Consider the following 20,424-nt stretch of genomic DNA (forward strand, 5'->3'; position numbering starts at 1 on the left):
CGGTGCGGTGCGGCGGGGCAGGGACGGGTTTCCATAGGGGATGCTAAAGCGGGGCAGGCAGCGAAGGCAGCCCTTGTGCCGGTGACACCCAAATCCTGGGGTGACTGCGTCCCGGCCACCCGCACCCGGGGGCTGCGTTACCGTGCTGGGCGCCGTTCCCAAAAGGTGCCCCCAAGAGGCGAGGGGCGGCACCGGCACCCCCTGCCCGCTGCTACTGCAGCACGGCTGCGCCGAGCGCGGGGCCGGGGAATTTGGGCAATGCCGGCCCCACAAAGGCAGCAGGCAGGCGGCTGATCCCGGGATTAGCGGCGGGGAGGCTGCGGGGCGAGCGGGGCATTGCCGGCCTCACCCTGCGCACGGGGCGGGCTGCGCCCTCCGCCGCCGGTATCTCAGCCGCCGCGGTTCCTCCGGCTCCGCACAGCTCCCGCATCCCCCTGCCGCCGGCGCTCTCCCGCTCTGCCCGGTGACTCAGGGCCGTCTCCGCAGTGCGTGTGCGTGTCTGTGCCCCGCGCCACCTGGGTGCCACCGCACCCCGGCGCATCACTCCCACGTCTCCACGGAGGCCAGCGCAGGGGGAGCACCGCTCACTGCTCTGCATCCCCAAACGCTGCTCACGACCCCTCCGTGCCCGTGGGATCCCCAGCACGACCCCGCTGCTCTTAGGCCTGGGGCTGTGCCGTCCTAGGGGCTCGCAGCAGAGGTCCCTCCAAGCTCAGCAGTGTGCTGCCGGGCTGGCAGCAGTGCAGAATGGAGAGCACCAAGCCCTCCTATCCCCAAAACGCGGTGAGAACCTCAGCCCCCCGCAGCGGGTTTCACCCACCGCAAATTGCTGCACTCTGGGGAGAGCAGCTGCAGAGGGGAAATGTAAAAGGAAGAAGGGCTGTGGGCAGCTGTCATGCTGTCTGTTCACCTGCTGAAATGGGATATCACCTCCCCTGAGGTATAGAGAAATGAGACATTTGCAAAGAAACAACGTGTTTATTAAAGCCAGGCAAACGATCCCAGCCCTCCCCTGCAGGATGAGATCGCTGCACCATGTGGGTTTGTGGCAACAGACTGCTCTGTCAATATTGAAACGCTTCTTCCACCAGCAGCAGCTCAGATCAAAGATCAAAAGGGCAAAAACATTCGAAGCTGTGGAAACAGATCCACTGCTGGTGACCCAGCAAGATCTGCTCTGTTTGCTCCTGGGGTTGCCGAGGGCTCGAGCTGCCATTTATCCCAGGCTGGTGGTGAGGTGGTCCCTTCTCACTCAACATCTGCACAGCTGGGATGACCCTGAGCCAAAGAACTACATCTAAAAGATGAGAAATATCCATCAGTTACTGAAGGTGTTGAATTTCGACTTTGCTTCTTTGGGCTTCTGTCCAAAGCCATCCTTGAAAAGTTTAAGATGGACACGTCCTTTATTCATAAGAGAGACATGAGGCTACTGTGATAGAAACTAAACAACATCCTGAATTTCCTGAAACAAAGTCTCAAGGGAGAAGAAGCACAGCAGTCCATGCACCGGGTTGCTGGGACTTTGCTTTCCTCAGCAGAGCCCTTATCCACCAAAGCTCAGAAACAGGGGCAAATCTTAACCTTACCAAAAACAGTCAGAAAAAGACCCCTACTTTCTAGAGAGCCAAAAGTCAGAACTTGCAGACATGCAAACCAAAACAGAGACTACGAGTAAGAGAGGAGTGAAAGCCTCCAGCTACAAAGATGTTATTAGAGGCGTAGGGCTGAAAGTCTCAGCGGAGTGCAGGCACTTCTCTGCTGCATGAACACAACAGTAAGCAGAGCCCGGGGCACTTCTGGTGGGGGTAAAACAACGCAGACCCACGCAGCTTCCCAAGCCTCAGATCCTAAGCTGTCCCTGAAGATGGATGTGAGCAGGCAGTGACATGCTTGGGGCCAGGCAGGAGCCCTGCCTGTTTTCAAGGGGCTGTGCTCACACTCGGCCCTTCTCAGCAGTCCCAACAGGAGCTCCCAGCATCAGCTGTAGGAGACTGAACAGGAGGAGTAAACAGCAACACAGACAGCCATGTCTGCACTGGAGGCTCTGAAAACAAAACCCCTCAATCTGAATAATCACTATCAAAAACTAAGGAGCAACATTCTGTGCCCTGCACGTTGCCAGGACACGGGTTGGTGGAGCCTGTGTTGCAGCTCGCCTGTTTTTCACCTGCTCTGCACAGGGAGAACAGACTCTCCTGGGGAGAGGAATCCCAGAAATCCCTTCTCACGCTGGCAGCTATGGCTCTTTTTCTGTTTTCCAAGCTTCTCTTTCTTTGGTCTGCAAGTTGGAGCATGCTTTTATTGGAGCACGACACTGGCAGGAAACTCTTTGTAAGCCTGGGCTGAGCACTGCTGAGCATCTGTTGATGGGGAGCTGCAGGAATTGGGTGAGAGCTTGCTAAACTGAGAGCAACTGTATATCTGGGAAAGCAATTGTTTCTTGTGCTTCCCAACCCCATAATCCTGTTTGCTCTTACTTGCTTCAGCCCACCATCAGCACACCTGGCGAGCTCCCCCTTTCTCTTGCCGGGGTGTGTTTTCTTCCTCTCCATTACTTTATTCCAGGGGATCCTTCCCAGCTTCAGCTTTGCCTTGTTCCCTACGGCTATGTTCTCCAGCTCCTGGTCCGTGGACGAGCTCCCATCTCTCTGCCCAGACACGTTGCTTTGCACAAAGAGATGGCACGCTTGAGGCTGCCTCTGCTGTGATGGTGTCACGAGTTTAAATCCACTGGTACCTCTGCGGACTGCCTTCCTCAGAGGAGTGACTGGGGATATCTCCTGCAGTACGGGAACGGGCTTTTTCCGACCGTCCCCCAGAAACTGGCTGTTAGCACTGCACGCACACGGATGGTGAGAGCAGCTCTGTGCTACCAAAGCAGATTCCACCTCCCCGCCATACGCAGCTGTAGCAACGGGGCTGACTTTGCTTTCAGAAGGTGCATCGAGGCCACCCCGAGGTGTCACGTCCCCGCTGACTCTGTGCTGCTTCCCCGCAGCAGACAGAGCCAAGGAACTGCAGCCCCCTGTACCATGGCAGCACGGCCAGTGTGCTTTCTGCTGACGTGGGGCACGGTCCTGGCACGTGCCAGGCGAGGTCTGGGAGGAGTTATCCACCATCCTGGGGGGGACTTTGGCACTGGTCATGAAGGTCTGCAGCTCAGCTAAGGCACTGGGGAGCTTCAGGGAGCGTAATTCTTCACATAGCTTCAGGTGGTGGTCGCTGAGCTGAGCTGGCAGTGACTCCAGACCCTCCTTCAGCTGCAGGACACTGGATTTCACATCCGAAATATCCACATCTTTCTGGGGGAGCAGTGAGCAGAAGCAGTAAACAATGCATTACAAAGTACAATAATAGGATTCAAAGAGGAAACTTTGGTACCGTGCATCAGTGAGACACTTTAAGTTAAGACCCAATCTTAGCGATTTGTATCACTCTGTGTAAAATGTGTTTATTGTGACCCAAAAGTGGGCATGCACTGCACCGCCTCCTCCAGCAAAGGCATGTGACAGAGCAAGAAAGCAGTGCTTCACCGTGCGCCTGCCACCACAGGGCACTGTTGGGCTCCCTTCTCTCTGACCACGATTCCATCAGTGCTGACAGCACTGTGTATGGGCTCCTGGGTAAGCATCAGCCAGTACGTGGTCCAGAATTTGCATTTTAATATGCTTTCCCCATTCAATACAATAGAAACAGTCTAGTTTGTAATCCTCTGTCTGAAGACAATTTAATATTCAGTTAATATTTTGAAGAAATTGGAGAAATTCGGAATGAAGATTCAGAATAAAAGATTAATTTCCCCACTTACAGCCGCCAGTCTCCTCTCCATCTCCAGCAGCGCCTGCTCCATTTGGCTTTTATCTTCCAGGGCTTTCAGCACCACGTCACTGTGACTTTGAAGAGCATCTTGCACTAAACAGGCAAATCAATAAAAGACACATTTGGTCTCTCATTTGTAAATGTGAATGAAGCACTATCAATACTATCGCTGCTTCCGCCACGGCCTGGCATGAAATACTTCACTGTGCTATGCAACCACAGCTGAGCTCTCCCCAAGCACCAAACAATGGACAGTGGGGTACATGCTTAATGCAGAGCATTTGGAATTTATAAGATGCTGAGTGCAGGCCAAATCTCATTTACTGTGCTCTATTAATATGGCAGCTGGAGATGAAAGGCGGCGTGAAGCTGGAACACTTGGTTAGCTCAGCGCAAGGAAGGCTGAGGTGAACAAAGATTGCACTGGGAGAGGGACCACAATGTGCCTGGTTTACAGCTTACGTGGAGGGGGGAAGATCCTTAGCAATCTTACAGAATCATAGAATCATTCAGGTTGGAAAAGACCTCTGTGATCACCCAGTGCAACCGCCCACCCGTCACCAACGCTGCCCACTGACCATGGGTAACACATCTCCCCTTTCCTTGAACCCCTCCAGGGACACTGACTTCACCACTCCCTGTGCAGCCTGTGCCAGTGCATCTTTCTGGGAAGAAATTCTTCCTAATATCCAACCTGAAGTCTTCCTTTAGAACCATAAATGATGAAACAGAGGAAGAGATGCTCTCTAGCCATGTCTGCTCTTCCCTTTGAACAGCATAGGAAGGTGTGGATGTGTGGCTGGGGCAGAGCCTTTGGTTCTCCCAAAACAGGATTCAGGGCCCTCCTAAAACAAAGTGTTCCCAAGCCAGCTGGGTGGGATAACCAAAACTCAGGAATGCTGCTGTGTGCCCAAGAGAAAGATCAGTGTAGAGCAATGTTCCAACAAGTGGCTGCAAGAGCTCTGCAGTCAATTAATCCTCTTTTCCTGCAGATCCAATATGTTTGATTGACTGTGGTGTCTGCGGAGCTGAGAGCCCTGCTGAAGAGGTTCCTGCACGTGGTGTATTTATCTCAGCTCCTCAGGGCAGCTCCTCTCACCCCAGGGATGCTGCTCCCCTGCTGCAGCACCGCATGGTTCTCGGCATCACTTCTCCTGCTCTGCTATTTTCATTAAGCTCGTGGGGACTTAATTATCTTGGTGGCTCTGCCCTTCTGTCAAACTCGTGATGGAATTGGCCAGAGTTAAAAACTATTAAGGAGAGACAGGCAGAAGGGATCGTACACGTTTGGGTTCCGTGAAAAAACGGAGACTTTTGAAAAGGTACATTTGGAAGGGAGAAAAGAATGAGATGTGAGCAATTATGGGCCGGTGGGTTTGTTCTCATGCTGCCCAAGGTTTTAACTAGACCTTAAAGGAAAGAGCAGTCAAAGATACAGAGGAAAATGGAACAGAACAGAACAAGACTTCACGAAAGGCAGATTGTGCCTGACTAATGCAATAATGCAATAAGAGAGGTGAGCAGTTAGACAAAGGCAGTGCAGTGGCCTTTGTGTAGATTCAAACAAAGCTTTTCACTGGAAATCATGTCATATGAAAAAAGCTGAGAAAAACCGTGAGGTGCATAAAGGCTCTGGAGGGTGGTGGCAGGAGGGGACCTGGGTGCAGGCGAGGCAATGGGCAGCCAGCCTGTGACACAAGGCTGTGTGCTGGGGCACAGAGCAGCGAGGTACAGCTTGTGGAATAGGTTTGTAATGATGGAAGAAGTGTTTCAGTGGCTCCTTTCAGAGTCTGCATCTCCCTGGTTAGACCCAAGTGCTACTTGCACTGTTTCTGGGAGGCTGCTGGCCCCCTGCAGGCCTGCAGCCCCACCGAGGAGAGGAAGGCAGCAGCAACTGAGCGAGGAAAGCCCCTCACATCACTCCATCCCATTCCAGCTGTGCACAACGAGGGCTTACCTCGGCTTGCTGCTCTTCCCCATGTGCTTTCTTTTGATTCTGAATTATTTCAAGGCTTTCTGATTTCCCCTGTCTGTTCTTCAACATGGATCCTCGGTTTATAAATAGCGCTGCATCCTCGGGGCTTGTGATCTGCACATACGTTTGACTCAGCACAGCATGCTGCGGGCAGGCTCCCAGCAGCCTGTGGAACGTGCTCCATTTGTACATGTGGGAGTGTTCTGCAGGAAAACCTCAGTACAGAGGAGGGGCACTTTCCTCCCTCGCTGCCCTCCGCACTAAGGAGCGTTCAGACTTGTCAAACATTATTAAACACAGCAGAAATGGGTGTTGATCTACGCCGAGAAAAAACGGCATTGAGATGGCTGAGGTAAATCAGATCAAGGATCCTGCTAGTCAAACCTCTTGGCTTTGAAAATGATCAAGAACAGCTGCCTCAGAGAAAGTCTTCTTCAAATAAACCCTGCAGTGGATGGTTATTGAGTAACTCAATCACAGAGGAAAAATCTTTACTCGGTTAATGAGTGGATTATGCACAGGCTTGTGCCTCTTTTCAGGTATTTCAATCCAAGCCAAGCAGCTTTTTCCAACCTGGAATGTTGCTACGGTTGGGTTTGCTGTACCATTGTCTTTGAATGCTGCTGGTTTCCATTAATAACATAAGGAATGTGAAATCCATCAGGAGAGAGAATGCTGCAGGTCCTCAGGGCCGGCGGTAGGTGAGCTCATCCAGTAAACCCACCCTGCTGCCCAGTGCTGGGTTCAGTCAGAGATTTGCACTGGCTCGTCCTCTCTAAGGGAAATATTGCCCATCATTCACCATCTTTGCTGGCAGGAGGGGCAGACTGTCAGCAGTGCGCTCGCCGGGAAGATGCTAAGAAGTGTTGCAGAGGATAGGGCTGCTGTGAGCTGTCACAGCTGGAACTGCCAGATACCAGAGATGCAAGGCAGTTCAGAGAGGGCTGAGCTGTGAATATGAGGATTTATATATATATATATATGTAAGAAAGCTTTGATATAAATGTGAGTATATAAATGAAAATGAGGAAAATAGAAAAAGAAATGAGTTACAGCGGTTGAGACCAGAAAGAGCGAGCAAATGGTAAGCCAGCAAGTCAACCAGAGGAACTCTACGAGGCAGAACTGAGAACACAGCTCTGCTTCCTTCTTTACATCCCAGTGCACAGCACACTGAGATGTGTTCAAGGAACAGAGCAGCTGTGCTTCTGTGAAAGCTGCTCAGGCAAATGCTATGTCACTGATGGTGCCAGACGCAGCTCTATTCGCTGTGTGTGCACATATGAACAAATGCACACAAGAGAACAGTTGTTATCTCACTGCAAGGAGCATGCTAGCACAACAGCATTTGCAAGGATATTTTGAAAAATATTTGCTGTTTTCTTCTCACACTGTGGCTTTGCAGACTCTGCCAAAGGTCCGTGCTGCTCACTGCTGTAAACGAGGCCTGTGACACTCCTGAAACGCTTCTAATGAGAATGGACTTAATTTCAAGTGATTTCTTTGCTTTGCAGCATTGTTTGAATGCCCTGTTGTACAACCTGTGTCTCTGAAGAGAGCCTCATCATCTCCTGCATTCAGCTCCTCACGTCAAATCCTCCGCCACCATTTGCTCAACACCTCTACCATGTCACCATGTCACCGCATCCCACGGTGCTGTATCATCAACCACTGCCATTCAGTGCTTCCTTGGCTCTGAATTTGTCAGCTGAGTTTAGGAATTTTAGATGGCCTTTTTGAAGGAATTACCTCAGCTGGGATCTTTTCAAGGCACAAGTGTGGGCATTTATGTGGTGGGAACTTAATTATCCATCACTGTGACACCAGTCAAATGGCAGTGTTTATCAGCAATTAACCAGTGACAGATGAACCTCCCAGAAATATAAAAAGAACAACATTGTGGAGTGATGATTTTCATTATGTATTCAACATTCTGCAGCATGATACATTACAGAAAGTGCCAATTTCTCTTTTCAATTGCTTTGAAAATCTAGCAGCAGGCACCTCTGGGAGGTTTCTCATTTCATTCAAGGCACAGTTATTTAAAATGGTTACTGAGAAAAAACAGGGCAGATGAGCAAATGGCAGAGAAGGACGAGGGGGACTCATGAACAATAGATTTAATTTTCAGTGCCATGACAACAATTTCTGTGCTAGAGGTGTATGAAATTAGGCAAAGTCCTGCCTCCGAGTGGACAAGCTGACACTGAAGCAACTAGGGATGGGCAAATGCAAATAGGAAGCTTGCTGTGCTGGCCAAAGCAGGCAGATACTTGCTTGCATTGAGGACCCACAAAGAGCACTTGCCAAGGGAGTGCCCTTGCTACAAGATTGATATTTGGAACAGACATGCTACCACAGCCTTGTGAAGAATGCATCAGACTCCACTGCTCTTGCCTGAGAGGGCCGTGTTGATTTAAAGGGCAACTGTCAAAGCTGCGTGTCTCAGAAGCCACATTTTGCTGCACAGATAAGATTCGACTGCTCTTGTGAGGGCCTTTTCCATTGAACCCAGGAGGCATTTCACACATTCTGCACGTGTTTTGAAGCCGGTTCCTTGTTCTTGCACAGAGCACAGTCCTGACACGGTGCTGATAGAAAATAATGACACAATTAAAAACCAGTGCACTCTCAAAAGCTCAGATCCAAGTCAAATTAGAAACAACTTCAGCAGTCCCCCTCAATAAAGACTGCTGTGACTAGCTGCTTGCTGTTCACAAGAGTTTTACATTATTGGCTCTTCTGGGAGATCATCCTTTCATCACAGTACAAGTGCACCTCATGAGCTGCTTTTTACCTAAGAAGAAAAGTACCAGAGATAGAAAACTGCAAACTACAGTGAAAACTTGAGAAATCCTTAACACCTGGATGTGGAAACATACGAAATAAGTATCAACAGTATTTTTAGCGAGTACTTCAGTAGTGTATCAGATACAGCCTAAAAATGAGTGAGAGCACAAAGCATAGAGGTGCCTTTATCTATACACATATAGTGTCTGACCATACAGCACCTAAATTCTTTGACAAAGGAGAGCAGAGAAAAGCTAAGTATAACAAGAATGGAAAAACCAAACCCATGCTGTGACTAAGCCTTTCTTGGCTCTTCACCCTTACGAGGAGCAGCTGTGAATGGCATGAGTCGCCTATTTCAGCCCAGCTTGGAGACATTCAGCAGTTTGACTGTGCCCTCTGCTGTTAACAGAAGCACAGAAAGGACTCACGTGTCTTGGAAATGGTCTCCAGGTGAACAGAAATTGATTTGTTTCTTGAATTGAACTCTTTTTCAATGTTGTCCAAGCATGCTTGCAGCTGCAAGAGTGAAGGTAAGTGAGAAAATTAAATGCTGTCTTTCATTTGTTTGCAAAAACATAGCCTTAAAAGCTGCAGAATAATGGGTAACTTCAAACAGTTTGTCCATCCATTGGTTGCAACCCCAAAATGGCTCAAAAGACAACTGAAGGATTGCAGAAGTCTTGAATTATTTTATGATAGAGATATTAATCTGTTTAAAAAACAAAACAAACACTAGAGATAGCAGTTAAATTATTTATAAAAAGTAGGGGGGAGAAGAGACTTTCACCTTCAGATTGTGAGACTACCCTGGGTTACTTGTTCCTGAGAGAAAGGCACTGTCTTCAAGCAGAAGGAAAGAAGCCTTTGTATTTTCAGCCATTACAACCTGTTCTTGCTCCCAAGCCCCCGAGAAATTCCATTGCTGACTCTGAGACAAGGCCCTAAGGCCTGTAACCCTAAGGATTGGCCACAAAGAGTGTGGTATGTGTAAAAAGCATTGACATTTGCTGGTCTGAGCATTTGTGTGCTCACAGCAAACAGTAAGCTAAGTCAAATATCAGTGAAGAAAGTGAGAGAAGATGAATGTTGAGTAGCATTTCTAATTCTTCCTTCTCCTGAGCTCTGAATTTGAATTAACTTACCCCTTGAAGCCTGTTGTTGATGCTGGAAATAAAGGTGCTTAACACTTCTCTAAAATGAAAACAAAAACAAAAATGGAACAGTTTATGTTTGCTGTGTTTCTGGCTTTTAAGACAGACATGTAAGATACTGAAATGGTCAGAAATTGAGAATATCACAGTAAAAAAAGTTATGTATGTATGTATATATACACACATATACATCACACATAAACATATATATATATATATATATATATATATATATATATATATATATATATATAGTGTGTGTGTGTGTGTGTGATTCTCCTGATCCTGGCCCAGCATTTCTGCCTCCCATGGAAGTTCCAGGCATGTTTGCACAGCTGCATGTTGGCTGCTGGGTGCTGCTGCTGCTGTGCTGTTGGTCCAGAAGGACCCAGCCTGGGTGGAGGTGATGTGCCAGCTGCTGAGATACATATACAAACACATATTGTATTTGGGCAAAAATAGCTGTGGGGGAAAAAGGGAAAAGCTGCTGCACCAACAAAGGAAGAACATACAGCACAAGTCCTTTTCTCCCTGAGATGAAGCCTGTGGTTTCTGTTATCCATCCTTTGGAGTGGAGTGAGCCCATCAAGAACCAGGCTATATTCATGATTAACCTATCAAGCCAAAATGCACGGACTGTTGCTAAGCACAGTGCTAGCTTATTTCCTCTCTGGAGTTTTGGGTCATTTTAAATTGATCATTTAGTCATCTGAATTACAGCAATCAGAACGGTGGAGGCCAGGTAGAGTGTAGCAGTGAGAAGTAGGCAGGGCTGCCGGAATTCTTTTCAGCTTTATGAAAAGAATAAGTTCATTTTGATCATCAAACATGCAGGAGATACAAATGGATAAAGGAGATTATATATATATATATATATATATATATATATATATTAGAGATAATACAGTTACTTCTATAAGCATGCTTCAAATCTGAGAATGCATCTGTAGTATGGAAAGAAGCATGATTAATTTAAAGAAGAGATAGAGGATAATTAAGAGTTCTGTCTAAACATTTAAAAATGTATGTTAACTCCTCACAATTTGGTCACAAATACAAAAATCCTCCACTTCTCCAATAAGCACCAGAGCACCACATTTCTGCAGTATCAGAATCCCTGGTACTGTTGTAGTGCCTGTTGCAGGAGAGGAAGTGCAGTCTGATCTGATTAAAGGCTTTCAACAAAGATGTGTTTTACTTTGAATGTTACTTTACAAAATGTACAGAATGAAGAATTATTTATGGGTGCACTGGGAAGGTTGCCATCTTTCATTTCTGAGATTGAAAATATTGGCTTAATCCTGAAGTCCTAGAGGTCTGACAGCTACATTTAATTCTTAATGCTTGGCAGAGGGCTCATCATCAAATTACACGTCCTATAAAAAAAAAAACACAGAAAAATCCTGTATATAAGTAAAGTTATAGGGATTTGTGCAGGTTTATGTTACAATCATCACATCTTCCTCTGCACACAGGTGTGCTTGGCATTCTCCTCACCTGTCTCAAAGGTAAATGTCACACCAGGAGTCCCTTTGATCAGTCCCAATACAGTCTATCAATTTTTTAGAACCACATGCTTTCACAGAGAATCAACACAGGAGAGAAAAACCAACAAACCCCTGCTGACTAGAGAAAGAAGACAAAGGTAAATTCAGGTTATGGTTTTGTTGTTCCTTGCGGCTTATGGCTGGAAGCATTACACAACTCTCACTGCAAATAAACCCTATTCTCTTATCCTGCCACTCTTTGCAATGAGAGATTATCTGAAACCTGAAATATGCAGCTATGCCATGTCTAACTTTTAAAGAGGAGCTGCAGGGAGCAATAACAGAGTTCACAGGAAGTTTGCAGTGTGTACGTACCGATCGTATTTGTCCTTTATTTTGTTGTTATTTGCTTTAAAGTTTTCCAGGACTCTCTTCCCTTGTGCTGCACCAAAATTAAGCAACCCTTTTTCTCTTGTATCTTCATCGAATAGCTGTGGTTTTGCTTGGTATTTGGTAAAAATACTGGGCTGACTCTGTTGCACAAAGGAAAAGAAAAAATGTTGAGGTATAAAAATAATCAGAATGTTAATTAGCAAAAACCATTTTGCATACCAAGCACTTTTTAGAGGCATGGTTCACAGCGATTGGATGTTACGCATTGGATGAGGATGTTGAAGTATCGTGAGGTATTGCTCACTGAGCGTGTCCTGTTAGATGGGCTCAATGGGTTGATGGTTGGACTGGATGATCTTAGTGGTCTTTTCCAACCTTAATGGTTTTAGCATTGTTTGGCTCCCAGTGGATCTGAAACCCAGCCTGAATTTCTCCAGACTTGGGCTTTTTCCTCATCCTGACTCCTTTCAGTTGATTGCAGTCATCGGGTGCATTGATATTTTTCCCTTATGTTTAACACATAGACTATAAAACAATTTCAGGGAGCTCCCTGTACATTAATCTACAGAAAATCCTATTGAATTTCCTGTAGGTGACAGCCTTTGCTGCCTAGCATCATCAGCCTGTAGCTCAGTTTTTCACACGTTTCAATGCTCTTTCATCTTGAAGAGTGAATTTTCTTTCCTGCGTCTGATGAAAAGCTACACAGTTAAAGGACAAGCTCTTCAGCAAAGTGCAGGGGACGGTGGATAGGATCTGGGATTGAATGGCTGCTTAGGGCTATGGAGCTGGCATGACTATTTTTTTCTAATCTTTGCTCCCAGGTGTCTTTATTTGGATCTGGCACTATCTGCTAGTGATGCAGGAGTTATTTTAGTGAGGCTGGTAACATCAGAAGCCACGTGCTACAGGAAGAACATTTTGAGCATAGAAGCTTTTCATCCACAAGCATTCAGAGATCTGCTGCAACAACAGTACTGAAAGGTAACTTTCTGTCAGTGGAACTGAACACCTCTGAATACCTCTGTTGCTCTTGTGGAAAGCTAATCATGATAACACAGAACTGTTGAAAGAACGGATGACTTATTCTACCTTACCTAGGGAGTCTAAAGACTTTAGCTTGAGACTAACTTCCTTTATGTTGGTAATCAAAAAGAATCAAAGCAAATAATGCTTATCTCAATAGTGATCATTGATTAGAAATGATAGTTTTTTTTAACTAGCCGAGCTGCTGCCTGGTAGCTGTAAATATCTACTCTTCTTACAGTATCAGAAGGTAACTGGGCTTGGCAAACGTTAGCACCTATTTCAGTATTACCGCCAATTTGGGATGGTGGCTGTGTGCCTGGGCAGGGCTGAAGGGGGGAGCAAAACTCACGTCCTGGGAGTTGTGCTGGCCCAGCTGCATTCCCAGCTCCAGCGGTGCTGCTGACTCCGCGTTCTCTGGGCAGAGCTGGGAGCCGAAGAGCACCTGGGAGTCGCTCAGACTCGAGTAGTCGCTCAGCGCGCCGCTGCGGGCAAAGAGCTTGTTTGGCCTGAGGTGGAGGAGAGAGGCTTGTGAGTGTGAACAGCAAGTAAGCAGGCAGTGTGTGGCTGGACACGTTGATCTGACTGTTAGAAATACTGCACGTGTAGCGGCGCTACTCAAAAGATGTATTGGTGCTGTTTCTCCCTAGCTGTAGATGAAATCTGTTCTTCCACTCCTTCCAACGGTGTCACTGTGCAAAGACTTACCCCAGCCTGCCCACGAGAACAAAAATCTCACCATATAGCATTCCTAAAGTGGGTCAAGGACAAACAAACTGAATTATTTCAAAGCAAAATGCTAATAAATCACAAAGGCTTTCTTCTGATCAAGCCTGGCAAAACAAGGATAAACGAACTGAGAGTTACAGATCAAAATTAATGATGTAGGCTCTTAGGCAGGGTTTTCCTTCTATATCAAATTGTATAACCAAAGGAAAAAAAGAACAGGAGACTAAATTTTGTTTCTAACAAAAGATCATCACCCCAGCATTTATTAGCAGTGACGTCTTCAGTTAATCTCCACTTTTGGAAGGATCCCAACATCATACATACAACAGAAAGAGCGTTTACTGGGAGTCTGCTCAGCCTCCTCCATATAGCAGTGTGAGTGACAATATTATCTTAATGCCTTTGGCTTTGAGCTCACTGTGTACTCTGAGCTGCAGGACTTTGGCTGGCAATGTAAGTATCACATCTCCTGCTCTGTTTTTCTAAACATCCATCTTTTAGGCGAAAAAGCTCCTTCTTAGTTTGAGGAAGGGTTTTTATGCTCTTTATATATTGATAGTAAAGCACTTAGTTCCATAATCTCCTTTCAAAGTGTCTGGTACAACTGGAGCATGTCACATCCCGTAACCTGCTCCTCTGCTCAGTCCCTTTGCATTACCTAACGTCTGAATTACAAGGTTCCAATACAAAGAGTTCTACTGCTGACATTCTGAGGAAGCTCAGAGGGCTTTATGAGCCATGTAACTCCCCAGGCTCACTCTGTGCTGATGCTATGACCAAAGAAGGCTATTGGCAGCCATGAAGCCTCATTTTTCCGTTTTTAGTCTGCTCTCTTGGTGGTCAGTTTAGGAACAATGACACTTTTTGCAAACTCTGGGGGGAGATGAAACAGATGCCTCTTGGAGCACACTCGCTCCCCTGAGCAGCGGAGTTCTTTCTCCCCTGCTTAGCACTGCTGGCAATGAATTTACTAACGAGGCCATCTGGACAAGGCATCAGCCTGGCCACACGTGGCCCAGAACTCTCTGTGATGGTAAAATCAGACAGCCACCTGACTGTTTCCTTCAGGATGCCTGAGCTTCATGGATGCATGATCTGCTCTAAATATAAACCCTTCCTTGCAAACAGCAAGAAAACATCCCAGTCATTTAATCCTGGTTAGCAGTTCCTCTTAGGTGATGCAGTAGTTTATCCAGAGAACTTTCAGCCTTCTGCTAAAACGAGCCATTCCTGTGTTGTTCATGCATTTGTGCCAGGAGCTCTCCTAAAGCACTACTGTATGCATTCAAAGGAAGAAGAGATTTAGATTTGTAAGATAGGCACCATCACAAGCTCCTGTCAGCTCCAAAATTGCTCAATCATACTCTGTTGACCCATGGAATGGTTTCTTCTTCCCACCTAACTTTACGCGAGGTCCTGTGATATTGGCAACCCCGACATTTACTGTAATATGAGTATGACCTAAAAAATCTGCAGCCCTCTGCATAGCTGGGGAGTCAGCTGGTCCTCTGCTGTCTCAGTTTCATTGCCACCAATGGGAATTCCTCCTCCCTGTCCCTCAAGATAAGTTGGATCTTTTTGGACCTTCTTGCTTGTTCCCAAGTTGCAGTTAGCACATGCAGATACTTCAGCATGGCCACACACAAACATATCGCCTTTCGTTTAAAGGTTCTGCCTTGCCCCAAAATAGCTGTCAGATGCAACACACAGAGACATGTAGCGTGCAGTAAATCTTCTCTTCTTGTGTTCTCTAGGTGTTTCTAGAATCGCCATGCCAAATCTTATAAATTGTCCTAGGCCTTATTGGTCTGTGAAAACAATTCTGTTATTGGGTCCAACACCAAATGCTAAGAGTCAGCTGGAAAAGCAAACAGAGTCTTCTACAGTTTCCAAAATAACATTTATTTGTGGTGCTGCTGGGATTGTATTTAGCCCCATCATCCACACCAAACCTGAGCCAATGTCCCTCCTCTTCCACAGCTCTGTGGGTGAAGCTCACTTATGCCTTCCTGACATATTTAAAGTGCAGTGCTTTCCTGAAGAGATCTTTCTCTCCTGGTAGTAATCTCGAGTCGTATCAGTGCAGTACTGTTCCTTTCCTCCTGCTTTCTATCCAAAAACCTCCCTGCCCCTTCTGCTCCCTCTCATTTAGCGGCTAGGACTGCATCACAACAAATCCAGCTGAAGAGCTGCGAGCTGCTTTTCACCTGCCCTTCCTCATAGCTTTAGTCTGCATCTGTAGGAACTGTCTCTACCTCTGCCGTGCTGCTCTTGTCGTTACTTTTTGCTGCCTGCCAAAGTGTTCATCAAACAAGCAAAGATCAGCATTTGCTTTGGGTGCAGAGGAGGGACTTCAGCATCCAGGGGCTTGGAGGAGCTTAAATCAAGGAGGTTTAGCTGCTATTTCTGCTCCCAGCCATTTACCATCTCTGTTGGAGACTGCCAAAGCATAACATTATTTTTCTGTTCTCTATCCTTTGGAACTCAGTGACCTGCTTGCTGCAAATCATTTGTTTCATTTCTGCATTCATATCCTAAAAGGAATTTCTACAAAGAGATTTTGGCAGTGGCCCCAACCACAACAGGATCCCTTACAGCTGCCTCCAGTTTCCAGGTATCAGGCTGAAAGTCTTTCTGCTCTTGCTTTAATTCTTCAAGGTCATTTTTACTTTCTGTGAGCGACTCCATTATTCATTCCAACGCGATTCAATACCACCCAAACATTCCTCACCTTGGAAACCGTGTCGGCTCTTTTGTCCTGAGCGAGGAGCCAGCAGGCAGAGATTGCTGCGGCACAGCCGCGTTTACTCACACATTGATCCTTGGCCATATTAGGAATTAGACCTCTGGAGACAGTTTCTGTCCCCCGGTCTGAAGCCGTCTTCCAGTCTGCAGAGTCCTGTAAGGCTCAGGATTTGTTTTGAGCCGCTCTCTCAGTCATTGTCTTGTCTACCTCTGTCACTTTCTGCTAATTCTTGGACCTTGGATTCTTAAAGCATAAGGAATTGGTGGTTCTGCTGTATGGAATGGAATGGAATGAAATAACAGGTTGAATGAGGCTGTTAAACTGGAAAGTCTTTTCTCAAAGCAGAAATACGCCACGGAGAATAAGTGGTACAAGTAGACTTCATGTTGCAGCATCTTTTTTTAATTTAATATTTCTCTTCAGTATTTTCATCATGTATTGGCCTTACCCACCCTCTGGCAGGCTTTCTGCTCCTGATGGCTTTTGAAATTGGTTTATTAGTAGTTATTATGCCTTTAGCAAGTTACTGCCTTTCACGTGGAACAAGAAAATTATGGTAACTTCAATTTAAAATTGCAATACTTTGCTTCCCATTTTTACATTTTTAATGCTCTTTAATTTCTTAAAGGGTGTCCTCTTGTTTTCTTTACCACGCTATTTAACCTTGTCAGTCTGGTACTGGTCCTGCTCACTCTGCTCTGATGGCTGCTCTGCATTTGTACTGTGTTTCAGCTCAAGGTCTACATAATCTCTATTCCTCAGGCGAACCTACAGCCCTTTCTGCCACCCCTTTAAATTCCTTTCTAACAAGCTTCTTTATTTCTACGTAAATGTCTTTTTGGAAATTAAACATCTCTGTAGTGGATTTTTGGCTCCCATTTCTCCGCAGAGATGCTGACTCCAGTTCATTACTGTCACTTCTATGGCAGTGCAACAAGAATAATGCAGTAATGCTCCAAACGAGGGCCTTGTGCCCAACCCAGGACCGAAGCAAGATGCGATTCTTCCCTGGGAGTTCTCTCGCTGAGCAGGTCTTACTGGTGCTGAAAATCTGGCTTCAGCACTGTGAGTTGATAGAAGGCTAATTGAGGCATCGCTGCCTTTGTGACCGCTGTGCTCAGATGCCCTGTGATCTTCCTCTGTGTGCCCTTCTGGCCGGGCAGGCAGCAGCGCAGCTCTAATGCGACACATTCCCTAATTGTGTCTGGCATTTCAATCCCCCAAAATCGTGTTGTTTGTTGGTACACTTAAATTGACTCTTAGCTTTCTCCACAGCATAGCTGTCACTTTGTCAGCATGACCTCTTCGTACCTTCTCAAATAATTGGCAGCCTGATATTACGGTGTCCAACTAGATAATCTTCTTTCTGATGAGTCTGTATGATCTCTGCTATGCCAATATTCATATATAAGAACAGGTAAAGTGGAGACTTTGGCTCCCCCATCCTATTTCTCAGGCTGCCAGCAGTTGCAGATGAGAACACACATGCTTGATGGATTATGACCCCAAGCCCCCGGTCTGTTCTGAGGCACAGGTGGAAAGGAAGCACAAGAGGTAACGGAGCAGGGCAACATTGGGCTTCTCTGTTGTGGCCTTATTACATCGCTGGAGTCCTGCATTGCTCACGGACCTGGCGGCAGCTGCTCTCAGAAGTAACACTTTTCCTCAAATGTGCAAAGAATGAACACGCTGAGGCACACCTGTCAATATTATGTGCTGATTTTGTTTCATCTTGGAAGCTTTCTGAAAGGCAGCACTGTGCAGTCTGTGTATCATATCCTGCTGTAGTGAGAAAAGGATCTAGTAACAGGAGAAGTGAGCTGGGCGAAGTTAACAGCTTTTCTCATATCTCAGTTTTGTGCACACACTCCTAACTTTTTTTTCCTTTAAAAGAAGTTAATTTGCCTTCTGAGTTCTCCTTTTAACTCCTCTAAAAGCTCAGCTTCATTCTCAGTATTGTTTCATGCCCTACTTGACCCTCTCAACTCATTTGCCAAAAAAGTGGAATGCTGAGGAGCAGGTGATAAAATCTCATCTGTGTTTCAATCGTGTGTTATTAGATTAGTTAAGAGGCAAGGCTTTAATAAAAGCAGAGAAAAAAAATCAAGACAATAGAATGATGCAATGCATATTTATGAAGGCTAAATCGTGACAGGTATAAACATACTTTTCTCTGAATTGGGTCCTCTTTGACCCCTGCATCTGTGCAAAACTCAATTAATTCATACCTATGCGACAAGTACTTTTATAATGGGGAAGGAACCTGCGATTATATTTTCATTATCATCCATCATCATTGTAACATCAGGCCACATCGGAGACACTATGACTAAACCTGTGAATTTGAACAGTTAGTTATGTAAGTGGTTATTTAACTACCAGAGGATCAGAGGACAAAAGTAATCAATTAGCTTCTCCAGAGTTAAATGAGGGATAAATCTGGCACTGTTTTTAAGCCAAGTGATGCAAAGGTTGATATTCTGCTGTTCATTTAAAAAAGAAAAAAAGGAAAAAAAGGCATTTTATGCGTTTGTTCTCTAGATGTTCAATACAAATAACATTTGTTATTTCATTGTATATTGTAGATGTGGGGAGTTATAGCTGCTCTTTGACTTCTACTGGGGAAAGAAATCATCCATGTGTATAAATGCAGTATATGGAATAACTTTAGAGTTACATAACGTGTAATGATATTGCAAATCGTGATTCATTCTATCTATCTTCTACGCAAGGCAAGAAGGGAGCATTTAACTTATCTAATTAGACATGTTGCATAAGATAGGCCATAGGACTCCTGAATAAATTCCTGCTCAAAGCACAGAATAGCTTTCAGCAGAGCTGCCAGTGTTGATTTTAAAATTCCCTACAATGGTAAATCTATCACAGCACTTAGTAGGCTGAGGGTAATGTAGACAGAAACAGAATCACAGAGTAGGTTAATTAGCCATAATTCAACAGACCATGATTAACCGCAGATTAATTTTAGACATATTTCTTGTCATTCCTGCAGTCATTCCCTGCTTTGGCAGTTCAGTGACCATGTAATTATGGCAGTTTCTCCAACAATTTCCAAAAGTAGGGAGCTATAACAAAAAAAATGGTGGTGCCTCCTGTTCCAGGTGACCCTGCTGGATCACCTCCTACCTTATATCCCTATGGTACAGCTTATAACCTTATACAGGCAAAGTTCCTGCCTGTTCCTATCCTAGGCCAAGCCAAGAGAACAGTCTGAAAGCCACCAAAAAGCTGGGCATAGGGCAGGCACAGCAGATTTTCCTCTTTCCATATTTCACTCTATTACACCACATTTACAGGAGTATTCACTCAGGTAATATAACCTGCTGCTCACCACAATCCCTCTGCTTATACATCTTGAATTCAATAAGTGGACCACTAAAATGTTTTTGAGTAAATGCTCTTAAACGCTCAGAATGTTGCCAGTTCTAGGAATGCTGTATGTTAGCAGTGCAAGACCTCCCAACTGTTTGGTACTCTAACCAATCACACATCAGGAAGGAGCTTTTTGAATTTATAACATCCTCATCATCTCAATTCCTGAGAGAGGCTGTTGCACTTAAAGGCTCTGAGGGCTGCAGTGTGACGGGTGTGAAAACACACGGCACTTACCCAGAGGCTGTGGGAGTGCTGAGCATCTCCTTGATATTCCAGACGTTGAAATTCATTTTTCTTTTTGCCCTCAAGATTAACTGTTAGAAAGGAAAAATACAAGAGCTACTGATCCTGCATGCAGCCACTTGTGGGGCTGCTGGCTGCACTGCAATGGCAGCAGCCAACCTGCAGCCTGGTCACCCTGCAGCCACTGTGTTTTTGGGGCTGGGGTGAGGAACGCTTCTGCCGGGCTCTGTCCCCAGGAAACTCATGTACTGCCTGAGCCAGGGGCAGTTAGTGAGCGTTGCAGAGTTAAGGCTCCCTCGGGACACAGCACAGCTGCTGCAAGGGGAGCACGGCCCAGCGTGGGGCCCAGTGAGGCCTGGCCAACATGGCTGCCACGGCCAACATGGCTGCCACGGCCAACATGGCTGCCACGGCCAACATGGCTGCCACGGCCAGTGTGGCTGCTGGAGCTGGGCTTGCAGGCTCCTCACAGAGCTGGGTTCTCTCAGGCTGTCCCCACACAGGCAGGACCAACCCCAGTGCTGTGTGAAGGAGGTGCTTGAGCCTGGGGACCCTTGGCTGTCTGTGCAGCACACTGGGGCGCTTTGTGCCCAAGGGCTGCGCAGTCTCCAGTGTCAACAACACTCTCGGAAATGCAGAACGGCTTAATTTTACTTGCTAGTCTGA

The 20,424-nt window shown here is 46.1% G+C and overlaps 1 protein-coding gene across 1 annotated transcript; it reads right to left on the bottom strand.

Moving 5' to 3' along the window:
- Positions 1-892: 892 nt before the first annotated feature.
- On the bottom strand, positions 893-20,175 carry IHO1 (interactor of HORMAD1 1). The gene is made up of 7 exons (XM_052678758.1): positions 19,750-20,175; positions 13,000-13,156; positions 11,604-11,761; positions 9,733-9,781; positions 9,019-9,106; positions 3,812-3,915; positions 893-3,305 (listed from the first exon to the last, which is right to left on the bottom strand). Exons 1-7 carry the CDS (start codon positions 19,803-19,805, stop codon positions 2,064-2,066), a joined length of 1,854 nt encoding a protein of 617 aa, XP_052534718.1. The 5' UTR covers positions 19,806-20,175; the 3' UTR covers positions 893-2,063.
- Positions 20,176-20,424: the final 249 nt, after the last annotated feature.

Source organism: Tympanuchus pallidicinctus, unplaced genomic scaffold, assembly GCF_026119805.1.
Source record: "Tympanuchus pallidicinctus isolate F22 unplaced genomic scaffold, pur_lepc_1.0 scaffold17, whole genome shotgun sequence".
Lineage (NCBI taxonomy): Eukaryota > Metazoa > Chordata > Aves > Galliformes > Phasianidae > Tympanuchus > Tympanuchus pallidicinctus.